General features: G+C 47.0%; 1 protein-coding gene across 1 annotated transcript in view; it reads right to left on the reverse strand.

Annotated features, from left to right (window-relative positions):
* Nucleotides 1-15,000, reverse strand: part of csmd3b (CUB and Sushi multiple domains 3b) — a 407,622-nt gene that overhangs the window by 92,527 nt on the left and 300,095 nt on the right. The window contains exons 34-43 of the mRNA XM_062530145.1: nucleotides 13,053-13,256; nucleotides 10,672-10,796; nucleotides 10,196-10,292; nucleotides 8,428-8,532; nucleotides 7,165-7,283; nucleotides 6,982-7,051; nucleotides 3,287-3,403; nucleotides 1,889-2,098; nucleotides 778-966; nucleotides 277-454 (exon numbers count right to left, since the gene is read on the reverse strand). Of these exons, the coding sequence (XP_062386129.1) occupies nucleotides 277-454; nucleotides 778-966; nucleotides 1,889-2,098; nucleotides 3,287-3,403; nucleotides 6,982-7,051; nucleotides 7,165-7,283; nucleotides 8,428-8,532; nucleotides 10,196-10,292; nucleotides 10,672-10,796; nucleotides 13,053-13,256 (1,414 nt within the window). The remainder of the gene's footprint in view (nucleotides 1-276; nucleotides 455-777; nucleotides 967-1,888; nucleotides 2,099-3,286; nucleotides 3,404-6,981; nucleotides 7,052-7,164; nucleotides 7,284-8,427; nucleotides 8,533-10,195; nucleotides 10,293-10,671; nucleotides 10,797-13,052; nucleotides 13,257-15,000) is intronic.

The following is a 15,000-nucleotide window of genomic DNA, read 5'->3' on the forward strand; positions in this document are numbered from 1 at the left end:
GCAATTAATATGGTGCTAATGTGGTTTTGTTTCTTTTAACTTGCATAAAACACTGTACTGCGGCTTATAGACAATGTGGCTTATATGTAGGAAATTGCTGTATTAGAATCAATTAAAAAAAAATTCAAAGTAAAGATTTTTGTATATTTACATGCGGACTAATGGTACAGTATAACAGCCTTCACAACCACACTGTAGGGAGATGCACTGCTGTTTTGCTGTGTGTCCAGGATGAATGACCCCTAGGGCATCTAAGGAGGCGTGGCCAGTGCTCACCAGACAGTGATGTAGTCATAGATGGGCTCGGTGCTGAGGGTGGTGAAGTTGATGAAGATGCCGTAGCCGGGCGGAACCCTGACGTTCCACACGCAGTCCTGGAAGTTGGGGTACTCGGAAGGGTGGCCAGGGGAGAACACGGTTCCGTTCATGGAGGTGATGTTCCCTCCACAGAGAGCTGCGGGCGACACACACATTTAATATCCATAAAAAAAAAGAAAAACGACAACAACTATCGTTCAATGAATATACAGCACATTGCATTTTATGGCACTCGTAGCTTAAGAAGTCAAAGAACAGTAAAATATAAACAAATCTACACTCACACGCACATAAAAAAAGTAATGAAATTAGGACGCATAGGTATAAATCATATCCGTCCACTCATTACAACAATGTAATGTAAACTAATCAAATACGTTTATGGGTCTATATACACACCAGTGGACTGCAATCAATGTGTGTTTAAATGCGTTTATGCACTGATGTGGTGATGCCCACCTTCGCATCGTGGCACGGGGAAGTTCCAGTTGCGGCTGATCCCGTGAAGGCAGGTGAGGGAGGCCTCGCCGATGAGCGAGTAACCGGCCAGGCACTCGAACGACACCGTCATGCCCACGCTGAAGTCGCCGCCGATGACAATGCCATTCTGGAAAGGGCGCGGGTCGGGGCAGCTCTGCAGCTGGTACGCTGTTCACAGATGGGCATGGATTAACACCGGCAACCCACATTTAGGATGAGTCACACACACACACACACTCACAACAAACACACACACACATGCACACGCACACGCACATGCACACGCACACGCACACACACACACACACACACACACAAACACACACAACACACACACACACACACACACACACACACACACACACGCACACACCGTCTAAGGGTCTGGTGTGACATTAAACAACTGTGCAGGAAGGATACTTCGCCAGCAACAGACTTCGGGAGGGGAAATAAAAAATAATACAATAAATGGGAGCCTAACCAAACCTCCGCCTCTGTCCCTGTGGAGAGACTATTAGCTGGTGCCAAGTGGAGGTCTACATCAGACAGAATGGGCTATTCTGGGAGCCAGGCATGAATCAGAGACTGAGGCTACACTGAGTGCTGTTGTGTTGTGCTGTGCTTCTCCTGGTCACATACTGTATTTTACCAACCTGGAATGCAACTGCTGTAAAAATATAATTTTCATAACACTATCAGTTCTGAATATATATATATATATATGCATAAAAAGTAAGCAACAATCTAATAGCTATCTTATGAAACTAACCATATTTGAGAGCAAAACTGATGGTAACGGACTGTAACAACCATCACTACTAAAAATATGGAAAATATGGTTGCGATATACTCCAACCAATAAAATGGGACAACAGAACAACTACAAAGACGGTTAATACTTCTACTACTAATACTACTAGAACTAGCACTTTTCCAGAGCAACCACTGCTATAATACAGTCAGGATAACGACTGCAGGCCTGACACTGTGACTCTGAGGTACTTGACTGTGACTGAAGTATACCTGACCTTGAGCAGATATGACTGTGACGGCCAAAGGCGGCCTGTTCCTGCTCGGGGCCGCCCCTTACCCTGGTAGTTGCACTGGAAGCCGGGCTTGTTCTGGGAGTAGTCACTGTGGAAGAAGAAGCTGGTCTCGTGGGTGGTGCTGAAGAACGGCTGCGGCACCTGCGGCCCGCTGAAGCGGTCGATGACGGCGCCGGTCTCGGCGTTGCCGCTGCGCACCTCCAGGTAGTCGTGGATGGCCTCGGTGGAGAAGTTGAGGAACTGCAGGTGGATGCCTGTCGCCATAGAGACGGTGGAGGGGGGTGATTGATGGTGAGGTTGCGGGGATGTATGTTTTTATGAATACACATATGTGGATATAATGCGAGCGCAAAGCCCCGGCGGGGTGGTGCGTGTCCTTGGCACAGAGGCGCTCCACTCTAAACAATGCAGATGGATCAAACGCCTTTCATTCTATCGCCAGCCATCTATTTCTTTGTGCAACACCTACCCACACGCACACACACACACACACACCCACACACACACACACAAACTCCAGGGAGAGGGATGTGTCCTTGGTGCTTTCAGACACTGACACACACACACACACACGCACACACACACACACACACACACACACACACACACACACACACACACACACACACACACACACACACACACACACACACACACATTCTCTCTCTCACACACACACACACACACACACACACACACACATACATGATTGGATGTAAGGGAAATTTGTGTTGCTAACATCTGTGGGAGCAGCACTTTTAGTGGTCTCTGGAGTTCCCTGATTTGGCCATTCTAATGAAAATTGCTGCTATGACAAACATGGTGTCGTCTGAAAGTCATTCCAACTCAGATGCAGCACAGTACACACTCAAACACTGTCCTGCACCTCCGAGCATCTTCCAAAGTCTATACAAACTATTGAAGAGGGACTCTGGGATTGCATTGTCCCCCACCAGCTTATGAATGAGAAACAGAAACTACAAGACAAGCTTTGCCAGGTTCAATACATTTGTGCGTGTCAGTTTGGCAAAATAACTTGATTTGCAATGATGCAGGAGCGGACAGTTACGTAACCTCAACATTAGCCTTTCAGTGAAAACACTGGTCGGGTCCTGTGACTGGGAAGGCCCGACATGGCTAAGGTTTTATGCCATGTCACACACACTGCCTTCGGCTGAGTGTGCATGCATAATCCGTGGGTCATTACAGTGCTCCCTTGTCCAATGATGTATTCACAGGATTTATGGGACATTTTGGAGAGATGGCACCTACTGGTGGAGAGTGGAAGTGCATGTTTTATCTTTCCTTGGTGTCGGTCAAGAGCAGGATGTAGACGAGTGTCAAGAAAAAAAGAGAGATGGAGAGAGAGAGAGAGAGAGAGAGAGAGAGAGAGAGAGAGAGAGAGAGAGAGAGAGAGAGAGAGAGAGAGAGAGCACACATACCAAAGCCAATGGGCAGTGTGACGGTCCAGGTGCAGTCCAGTCCGCTGGGATAGTTGCCAGGAAACCCGGGGCTCAGAATTACACCACTGACCTCAGTCATGGACCCGCCACATTGAGCTGAGGAGATAGAAAACACACACACGCACACACACACACACACACACACACACCACACACACACGCATGCACACAGACACAGTCAGAGGCAAAGGCTATGCATATATTTATACATACACACACGCACACACGCACACACACACACACACACACACACACACACACACACACACACACACACACACACACACACACACACACACACACACACACACACACCACACACACACCCATACACTCACTCACACCCACACACACACACCCAAACACCCACCCAAACACACATTTCAGCACGCCAGGGCTAAATTCCGCAACCCCTCTCTGACCTGGTCGGGCCTTTGAAATATAAATCATCATCTCCCCTCATGTGGTCTATTACCCTTGGTATCTCCCAGAGGGCCGATCAAATAACATCCGTTTAATTTAATCAGCCAGGGTTGAAGGGAAGGAAGGGCATCTGGGTTCATTAATCGAGCGATTTTTATCTCGAAAGATTTGCAAAACGCAATAATGGGCTCTAGAACTCTGGGCCTGCATTATAGATTAGTTTAATGGACACTGCGTCCGACCGACGGAGAACGGGAAGTCGTGGTCTGGGGAGTGCAAGAGGGAGAGGGCTTCTGCTGTGAGAACCGGGGTTCTGGATAATCAAGAATTATCACACGAGGCGCACTGGGCAACCTGGATCGGGCCGGGTCTCTTTCGGGACCGTTTCTGTCTCGGCCGTGATTGTGTTTGTGAAACGGACACCGGGGCGAGGATTAAATCATTGCACAACGAGTTCATCGTGTTTCACAGTTCTTTTATGACTTTTTTTCTTTTTAACAAGATCAAGCGGACAAAGTTTTCTTTTATTTGTTTCTTTTTGAAAACTTTTGATTCGATTAAGATGGGGGGCATGAGCAGGAGGACCACATGTGCTCTCTTTGGCAAACACACACAAACAAGTAAACAAACAAACCAACGCATGAAAAAACAACAACAAAAAGAAACAAAAAAAAAAACATACTGTATATAATGTGAGCACACATTCAAATGAGGCAGGGACAAAAACAGACGCAAAGCAGCCAATCCCTAGTGTGTGTGTGTGTGTGTGTGTGTGTGTGTGTGTGTGTGTGTGTGTGTGGTGTGTGTGTGTGCGTGGGAGGGGGGGTCATCCCGAGTGATAATTTTTGATGAAAAGTGCTTTTGAAGCGACGGAGTACTGGCAGGAGTGCAAACGCAAAGTCATGTGCTCACACAGCGGAGCGTGAGTCTCAGTGGGGGAGAGGCTCCAGCGTGGGTCCCTACTGCACCCACCAACATCAACCCCCCATCCTACACACACACACACACACACACACACACACACACACACACACACACACACACACACACACACACACACACACACACACACACACACACACACACACACACACACACACACACACAAACCCACAGACACACACAAACACACACACACACACACACACACACACACACACACACACACACACACACACACACACACACACACACACACACACACACACACACCCACAGACACACACAAACACACACACACACACACACACACACACACACACACACACACACACACACACACACACACACACACACACACACACACACACACACACACACACACACACACACACACACACACACACACACACACACACACACACACACAGAACTCCAAAACGCTGGTCATGTGGACGCCACAGTGGGGAGGACCAGGGGAGGCGAACCCTCTGGCACATGAAATGCATCAGTCAAGGAGAATACTCATCATCCACTCTACTGAGACAACGTGAGAAGAGGAGAGGGCGGGAGGGAGGGATGGAGGGAGGAAGATGGAGAGATAGACAGACTACAGAAAGAGAGAGGGTGACAAAGAGGAGTGATGGAACAGAGAGACTGAGAAAGAGAGGGACAGAGAGACAGGGAGAGAGAGAGAGCGAGAGAGAGAGAGAGGGGTGGGTGAAAGATGGGGCCAGAAAGAAAGAGGCAGAAAGACAGAGAGAGGACCCAGAGGAGAGTGATGGCTGTTCTTGTTGTTGTTTTGTCTACTGGCTGCCAAATTGTCAGACTGAAATATTTTCACAGGAGGGGCGAGGAGGACTGGCACAGAAGTAAACGAAAAATGGACTTATCAGCATCCATACCAAAAGGGACCTCCCTGGCAACGCTACCTCGTTTTTGTCCAACAACAAAAAAAGAATAAAATAAATAAGTGCAATCGCATCAGGCTCATTATTTCTGTTTACAGTGCTGTGTTCTTGCTAAAAATCTATCAAATATTTCATGTGACTCAGTAAATGGATATCGTTGGGGTTGCCAGGTTTGTCTTCTTGTCTCCGCCTGGGCAGTAATTATAATTTATACAGTCCTTTGCTCTTTGGAACGCGACCACACATCTGAGCCCTGCGAAGCCTTATATGGTCCCAAATGGGCCTTATAGGAAGTGTGTAGAGACACTTTTATATATTTATGACAGCCGAGGACTGGTCACGTCCAGAATGTTCTGCCAAGGATCCCGTCGAGCTAATTCATCCAAGTGGACTTGAGATGGTAAATCCCAACATATTTTAAAGATGCAACGCATTTACTGCACTTATGTATAATTGAGGTTATTATCTAAGCACTTTTGAGGAAAGTGGGATGTGCAGGAAGTGGCTGGGAAAGTTCTTTTTTTAGGATTTGGGGCAGCGCGTGCCGGAACGGGAGGCGCACGCCTCCATAAATGATGCGTGTGTACGCAGCTGGAGAGTTAATAATTGAATCGAGTTTTTCAGGATTTGCAGCTGGCCAGCCAGTCGCCTCGAGACAGCCAGCCGGCAAAAGGCCCATTTTCAAGTCATGAAGTACTCACTCTCTCTCTCTCTCTCTCTCTCTCTCTCTCTCTCATTCACTCACTTTCCCCTCTCTCTCTCTCTCTCTCTCTTTCTCTCATTCACTGACGGAGCAACTCACTCTTGCGCTCACTTGATTGGCTTTCTCTCGGACTGATAAAAATAGCACTGTCTGTGCCACTTCGAATAACGTAACAAGTGACACGTCTGTGTTTCTGTGACTATCAGAGTGTGCTTACAACAGACCGAAATCAATGCAAAAGTTGAGTAAAACTTTTTGTAGTGAAGTGGCCATGAATTCATGCATACAATAACATGAATCTTTTAAACGGAACTGTGGAAAACAACCAATTACCACAGAGCTTGCCTGATAGATAGGCCATGTGAATTGTCAGATAGATTTCAGATGAAACTAGTATTTTATACTCAAAAAACACCCAGAATCCGTAACCGAGTATATACAGTAATTTCCCGCATATGGGCCGCATTGTGTATAAGCAGACAGTGTTTTATGCAAGTCAAAAGAAACAAAACCATATTAACACCATATTATCTGCCCCCCTGTATTAACCTCATAGTGGAAGCAATTTTGCAAAATCAATGTATAAACCGCGGCTAATAGTCGGGAAATTACGGTAGTATTTTATACTCAAAAAACACCCAGAATCCATGATCTCATGATCCATGAGTATACAGTATATGATCAAAATAGGGTCTTACCTAGACAGAGTGGCACTGGGTAGTTCCATCTTCTCACAGGCCCTGGCATGCATGTAATGTATGCATTCCCCTAGAGTGACACAAACCAACCTCCATTAATAAGAATCATGCATTTAGAGGATTTCTGTAAAAAAAAAAAAAAAACTTTTATCTTATAAAAATGCTAATTATGAGCAGCCTTACCTGCAAAGAGTATCCTTGCTCACACTGAAACTGGACGACATCGCCCACCATATAGCGGTCACCCAGTTTGATGCCATAGTTGGGTGTTTGGGGCTCCGGGCACGACTCCAAACCAATCGCTGGCGAGACAAAGGGGCATCAAAGGGGCATCGGAGTTAGACATGAACCTGACCCAGTGTCTACTTGTCAGACACTCAGAAATACACAGAGAAATGCCAGAGAACAGTGTGGTGGACTTGGTGGTGGTAACACTGCCAATAGATTGCTAGATGCTTCATTACTACTGGTAAGATATGAGTCACAACACACCAAATAAACATAAACATTACAAATCAGTGGCTAAAATTTAACCTGTACATGAACTGTACATTAACACAATACTGTATGTGTCTGTCGCGCATACATTATCTCCATATTGCAAAAGTGCTTGGAGTTTGACAAGGCCATTTTATCAGTACAGACAAGGGGGTGTCACGACCTTGTATGAAGTGAGATGTTCTCAAACTCAAACTCGCTCACACACACACACACACATACACACACACACACACATCCCTAAGAAAAGTTTCTGCACAAAAACAGTCATTCTAGATGATAAACTATTAAACATCCTCTTCCCATTCCAAATCCTGTTTGCTCTACAGCATAGTCGAACATCCACAGAAGAGGCAACTTCTTTCTCTACATCTGTGAGCAGACTGAGTGACAAGAGGAGGTGGAATCAAAACCCTCTCTCTTTTCTGACATGACTCTGAGGAAATTCCACCAAAAGAACCAAAAGCCCTGGGTGAGGCAGAAGGTAAAGCAAAACTTTTTGCTCTATCCGCAAACGGAGCAGCATCTATAAATATATTGAAGAGACGGATGTAGGTGTATGTGTGTGTGTGTGTGTGTGTCTGTGTGTGTGTGTGTGAGACAGAGAGAGAGAGAGAGAGAATGTGTGTGTGTGTGTGTGTATGTGTGTGTTTCCCTCTGGGAGATCAGCTTGATTTGACCCTATGAGTCTGCTCCTGCCAGCTCGAACACAAGCCTGATCCGATCGATGGAATTACACGACTGTGCCGAGCATCTGGTCCATGCAATCAAGGCTTTACTGCTTTTCTGGGGCCTGGGAGCACAGGTGGAGGTTTGCCCAGTGTGTGTGTGTGTGTGTGTTTGTGTGTGTGTTTGTGTCGGGGGGGGGGGGGGGGGGGGGGGGGGTGGAGGTTGACCCTGGGCGCAGGTGCAAACAGCAGGTTGCTGCTCCATCACCTCCGCCCTTACCTGTGTACTCCAGATGGAAGCCTGCCGCCGACACGCTGATGTCGGAGATGAAGTTGAGGTACAGGTTGTTGGAGGTGGTGTTCAGCAGCGGGGGAATGGTCGTCCCTGTGAAGACACACACACACACACACACACACACACACACACACACACACACACACACACACACACACACACACACACACACATACACACACACACACACACAGAGAGAGAGCAGTGAATGAGCCTGGAGGTTTATTACTCCTTGTGCGCCAGTCAAAATATTTCACGAGCTCCCTGCAACGCTTTCATATGAAAAAAAGCAAACACTCACCTCATAAAAGTGGTAAATGTGTTGCGGAGAAGTTAAAAATGAAGTGTGTGTGTGTGTGTGTGTGTGTGTGTGTGCGTGCGTGCATGCGTGTGTGTGTGTGTGTGTGTGCGTGTATGAGTAACAGAGCTGTTGTTAAAAGCAGGTGTTAAAGTGAAAAGAGACAATAAATCACAACTGTGTTTTATAAACACAATTGTGACATTACAGACCTCAGAAACCAGCAATTATTTCCCCATACTCCGTAGCACCCACAACAAAGGTAAAAGCAAGACTGCTGAGTATCCACGGCAACAACTTCCCAGGTGCCCCCGGTTTCACCTATTTATGCATGTCAGGTTTAACTTTCAGCAACTTTCAAGTTAAAGACCTGTATATAAAAAAAGAGATGAAGGCAGAAAGGACGCAGACCCAGTAGACAGAGAGGCGCTGGCCGGCATTGTGAGAACGCATAAAAAACGAATAGCTGCAGTCTCCAGGGCAGGGAGAGGGCATCATTGCCCTAAAGAAGGCAAATAGCAGAAACGTTAGCTATAAAAGTTTACATTTCGGAGTTAATGGCGTGTGCGGCTATTCTCTTTTTAAACAAAGTCCCGAATGTGAGTCGTAAACTCCGGTTAAAGGGAGAAAACAACGACTCGCCGCCCTCGACACATGGGCCTCTGCTCAATTACTGGGCTATTGTTCTCCTCTGCTCAGGAGCCTATCGCTGGAGTGGCAGGAGGAGAGCGGGCATGGCTGGCACACGGGGCGGCAGTACAGGCTGACTGGCACGTGGCTGTGGCGCTGATAAAGGTCTGGCCTCCATGGGGGCGCCTCATTACAGGCATCCCGCCCCCACAACAGCTGCCTGTGGAGACATTGACCCGGTGGCACCGCTGACAGCCTCGGCTGACACACACACACACACACCCACACACCTATACACACACACACCTACACACAAACACACACACCTACACACACACACACCTACACACCTACGCACCTACACACACAGACAGACACACAGTCAGACAGACCATCAATGCAACGGAGCAAGGGCTTTTGTTTACTAACAAAGCATTGCAAAATGAAAGGGGTGGCTAGCCTCCTGTCTTGCTATCTCGCAGGGGGGAGGGGGGATTCAACTGGTGATGAAAAGAAAACATGGGCCGTGTTTGTTGTGATGTGAGGGGCACTCCACTGATTGGTTAATTAGTGTTTTTGTGGTGTGTTGCATCTAATGAGGGGAGAAGAGCACAGGTAGCGATCAATCGGGATCTGGTCTAGACTCTGTAGTTGGGGGGGGCTCTAGGTGAGCTTGTTTGTTTGAGCACACCCCCAGAGCAACAAACAACATCATCAACAACAACAAAAGTTATTTCTCTCATTTCTTGCTTCACTGGTGGTTAATTCAATTCTGTTCAACGCAGGCTTTACATCTGATAGAGTGAGCTGTACCCAAAGCCTTACCTGAATAGCTTCCTAGTCTTGGAGCATTGCTGTCTGGACCGTCATAGAACTCCAGGGAATCCCAGTTATGCTCCGTCGCAAAACTCACAACCTGGATCTGAGAGTAGATGGGAAGAGTTACAATCCGTCACTAACCTCGCAGCGCTTCAGTTAGACATGTGAAGCGACACACAGAAGGTAAAACTGGTTGACATGAAGGAGAGAGTCTTGTTCATTTTTCTGTATCAACACATTAAAGAGAGATATCAACACAGAGACTAGCAAGGCAAACAAAATAAAGACAGGGAGGTTCAAAAACACACTCTCTCACCATCCTAGATTCAACATCATCAGCATTCATTAAGCACAGGACATTAAGTATTCTCTTTATTATTCAAAGTTTCTAAACTTTTTTTTTTTTGTTCCCACTACCGATACTGTATTTCATCTCAAACATTTAATTTGCAGGACTTCAAACAGCTCTCTGTCTTGCTCACTTGGATTCCGGCTCCCTCGGGAACCGAGACCTTCCACACACAGTTGACGTTGTTGTCGTAGGGCTCGGGGTAACCCGGGGACAGGATGGTGCCCTTGCGCGCCGTCAACACCCCTCCGCACGGCACTGGGAAGAAGAGAATGAGGGGGAAACAAAACACAAACCCACATGGGTTGGAGGTTAATGACCAGACTTCAGCCTCCAAGGGTTAAAGGTGCAGTCCTGGACTATATGCCTCACAAACAAACCACCAAAGTTCCTTGATCTGAGTCATACCCTACTCTAGCCAATCATGCTACCTCAGGGTAACTGAAGGAAGAGGGGATGATTTGATTGGATTTCTTACCTGGATCTAGGACTGAACCTTTATGATATGAAAGGCTGCACCTCTTTACAAAGCCAAAACAGCTATCAAGACAACTTATTTCAGTCTGAAGCTCACATCCTTGGTGAGCAATGATTCACAACTCGAACACACAGGTTGGCTTTTTATTTTTTGTTTCAACAAGGCTGTCAAGGACGCCTGCCTCGTCGTCACGTGTCGACCAAGGTGGCAGGGAGATGAGGTTTGACTAAAGCGGACGCCGTCGACATCCATAACCCGCTTAAGCCCAACAAAAGGGGCCTGCCAGGGCTTATCGCTTAAATGCCTTCACACAAACTCACACGTTCCTTTTGATTTGGCTATGACACATTTTAAAAGGACACAGAATAATGTCAGCGGCTCGTGAGACTTTTTTTCTGTATTTTAAAAAGGGGACGAAAAAAGGTGTGACATTTTGCCTTTCTCCCAGTAGAGAGGCTCGGTTAAGCAATTTCCTCTTGTTTGTTGAAGCGCTGCCAACTATTGTCTCCCATACCACAGGAGGCTTGCGAGCGAATCTGTCAATATAAAAAGCTTGGCCTGGTATCTAACGCTGCCAGGACATTCCCCCACCCTCCTCCTCTCTGTAAGGGTCTGATGCTATCTGTCAAGGACAACAGGATAATCTAGAGGTCAACGCCAATCACTTTGTTTAAACAACTAAGAGCAGGTTGGGACATAATGATTGATGTCTTATATTGGAGAGGAAATGGCTGGCGTATATCTGAGTGCACAAGGGAGCGAGTGTGAGAGAGAGAGAGAGAGAGAGAGAGAGAGAGAGAGAGAGAGAGAGAGAGAGAGAGAGAGAGAGAGAGAGAGAGTATGTGGAGGTCGGCTCAATATATCTGTGTCGGGTGGTAAATTATTGAACAAAAACAGTTCAGAGCAATTTCAGGCTCATTCATATTTTAGCACTGATAGAATGCAGCAGGGGTCCTGGCAATCAGAATGGATTCCTAACCTTTCAGCCAGACAACACCCTGCTGGCCAGCAAATAATGACAGAAAAGAGGTTTACCTTTGTTCCTGTACAGCTCAGACAAGTGCACTGGACCTAAACACCATATAGATTTGGCTTGCTTGAACCATAACAGTATATCTATATTCATTGTAAATGTCAGCTTGGTGATTGTTTTATTTGCTTGAAATACTGGACGAATATTGTAGTGAAGCGCTCCTCAGGAATCCGACACAGTATATCACTTGCATTATGACAAAACACCAGCGTGTTAGACGGGAGTGTTTTATTCGCCATCTCTTGACAAGTGGCCCCGCGCGGACATCAACACAGACGCTGTTGTCAGGCCCTTTGAGGCGGCGGAGAGTGGCGGGCGTGAGTGAGGGCACCTAGTTGGGCACTGGCGTGCTCATCAGGACATTAGCCCCCCCAGCCGCGCCCAGTGCCCCTAAAGCCCCGCTCGCTCGAGTGCACGGGCAGCGAGGGGGTGGGAGGAAACGTCTTGCCTGTTTGCATTAAGGCGCTGGAGGCCAGGGGATGCGACGGCGGCTACTGGGCAGAGCTCGCAAACGCAACACTAATCAACCCCCTCCGTCGCCGAGGCGAAAAGGTTGACAGCTCGGGGTGGCTGAAGCCTCCTGGCGACACGTTATGTTTCACTGCTCTCTCTATCGCTCTCACACTGCTCAGTTTACCTCTTCTTTTCTCTCAGTGGTGTCCCTGGTAGGACCATTGAGCAGGAACTCTTCTATTTGCCTGCGATAGCACTAGTAGCAGCAGCTGTTTTAAGCAAGAAACTCAGTCCTATCCCAATGGATTGTTTGGTCCACTGTACGCTGGTTTATAATAATGCTGCTAAACATTATTTTGCAGCAAATGCTGAATTTTACAAAATGTTGCTAACCAGTACTTCACAATAGTCTTACAATGTCACATTATAGTTAAATGTTAAATGATTGTCATACTTAGCCACAAACTTAAATTGTTACATATACTGCATATATCAATACTGTCAATAGAATGTCCTTGGCATGAAATGCAAATGTTAGTGCATGTCTTACCGACACATGTGGGCAAGGAGTCGTTCCACTGTGCCAGGGTCTCGGGCACTGCTTCACAGCGGATGGCCGAGGAGCCGTGGAGTATGTAGCCAGGGTTGCACTCAAATGTCACCGATGCACCCACAGCAAAGTCGTTCCCGATGCGCTTGCCGAAGCGTGGCTCAGGCACCGAGCTGCACTGGGTGGCACTTGTGCGTGGCACCGCTGAGGACAAAGTTTAGAGGACGACAAAAGCTGTTAAAAATCCTACACCTAATCGGATAGTCCGAAAACTAAACCCCACTACGCACACACACACACACACACACACACACACACACAAACACACAGTTCAAAGTACTTTGCACATCTCAAAGAGTGACATTAAATTGTCTCTCTGAAATGTAATGTTTGAGACCACTTAAGAACACATTCCGAGAGAACAGCTCAGTTTTCCATAATGCTGTCGTCAATTGTGTCAATTGCAGTACACAGATGCAACAGAATAAGACCTGAGTCCTTTCTGTCAGCAGCAAAGCATTTCAGACTGTTTTTGTTAGTGTGATTAGATAAAAAAACGTGACTGAAACTTCCCTAAAATACTGTACCGTAATTTCCCGACTATTAGCCGTGGCTTATACTTTGATTTTGCAAAATTTCTTCCGCTATGAGGTTAATACAGGGGGGCAGTTAACATGGTGTTAATTTAGTTTTGTTTCTTTTAACTGGCATAAAACACTGTCACTGTCCTGCGGCTTATACACGATGCGGCTTATATGCGGGAAATTACTGTATTATTTAAAAAAGTGATGACTTGGCTGCTTTAAACCAATTTGGGATTACTTTAGTATATTATAGCGCAGATTTGGTTTGTTCAACAGAGGCTTCACAATCACAGCAAAAGCACTGTGGAATACACCAAGCTCAAGAGATCAGCTAATTATTTTTGGAATAGCTGTGGAGACACAATTAGAGCACGTTGACAATTCATTCAATTCACAGTTTTACAGTCTAATAGTGTTCCGCTTCAGTGATGCTACCCAATAAGAAAACAAATCTGGACACGCTCTCCAAATGCTCGAGAACCACACCGGACTACTAGCCAAAAGTGTGCGACTGCCATCATCCTTGTTTCCAACATGTTTGCTGCTGCGAAGCGCCCATAACCGTCATTTGGGGCCTGTGAGCAGCCATTATTTGAGTGCATTTCATTTGGCTTAGCCGACAGGAGAGCCTTGTAAAAAAAAAGGACTCCTTAGTGTTGTTGTGTGAGAGTAATTTGCCTCAGCCTTGGCTGGCTGCAGTTTTCTGCGTTCTGGTGAAGTCCCCCCCCCCCTCCCCCCTCCCCCCTCCCCTACAGACATCTTTGGTTTGATAGCTGTTCAGAGAGGGCTAAAGACTCGTCCGTATACGAGTTTCGTGATACAGTGAAAATGTGCGTTTCGAATGGACATGACAAGCTCGCTGGCGCTCGGCGGCTTTCATCCATTGAAAATACATAAATCACATGAGGGTCCAATCCAGTGCTGAGACGAGACGGTGGCGCACAACCTTGAGGAGCATGAAGCGCATTTTCAAAATGAAACTAATGAATGATACAGCACATTGAGTCTCTCTCCCTCCCCCTCTCTCTCTCTCTCTCTCTCTCTCTCTCTCTCTCTCTCTCTCTCTCTCTCTCACTCTCTCTCTCCTTCTTCAACAGTGTCAATGCATTTTAGTGGTTAAGAGCTGTACAAGATGGCAGCCCCATCACTCCTCTGTGCTTCACAATGGAGGTGCAGCAGCTGGTTAGGCTTAACACTGGCCTCCAGTCCTTCAGCTCCAGACGCAGGAATCGGGCGCAAAGGCGTCGGGAGACCGGCGTTTAGGGAGCTTTGCATACAGTACGCAACTCAACTCGGCCAGCTAGCGGAGTAGACGAGGGGGGGGGGGGGGGGGGTGGGGGGGGCTGCTGGCACATCTCCAAAAC

Source organism: Sardina pilchardus, chromosome 24 (genome assembly GCF_963854185.1).
Source record: "Sardina pilchardus chromosome 24, fSarPil1.1, whole genome shotgun sequence".
Taxonomy (NCBI): Eukaryota; Metazoa; Chordata; class Actinopteri; order Clupeiformes; family Clupeidae; genus Sardina; species Sardina pilchardus.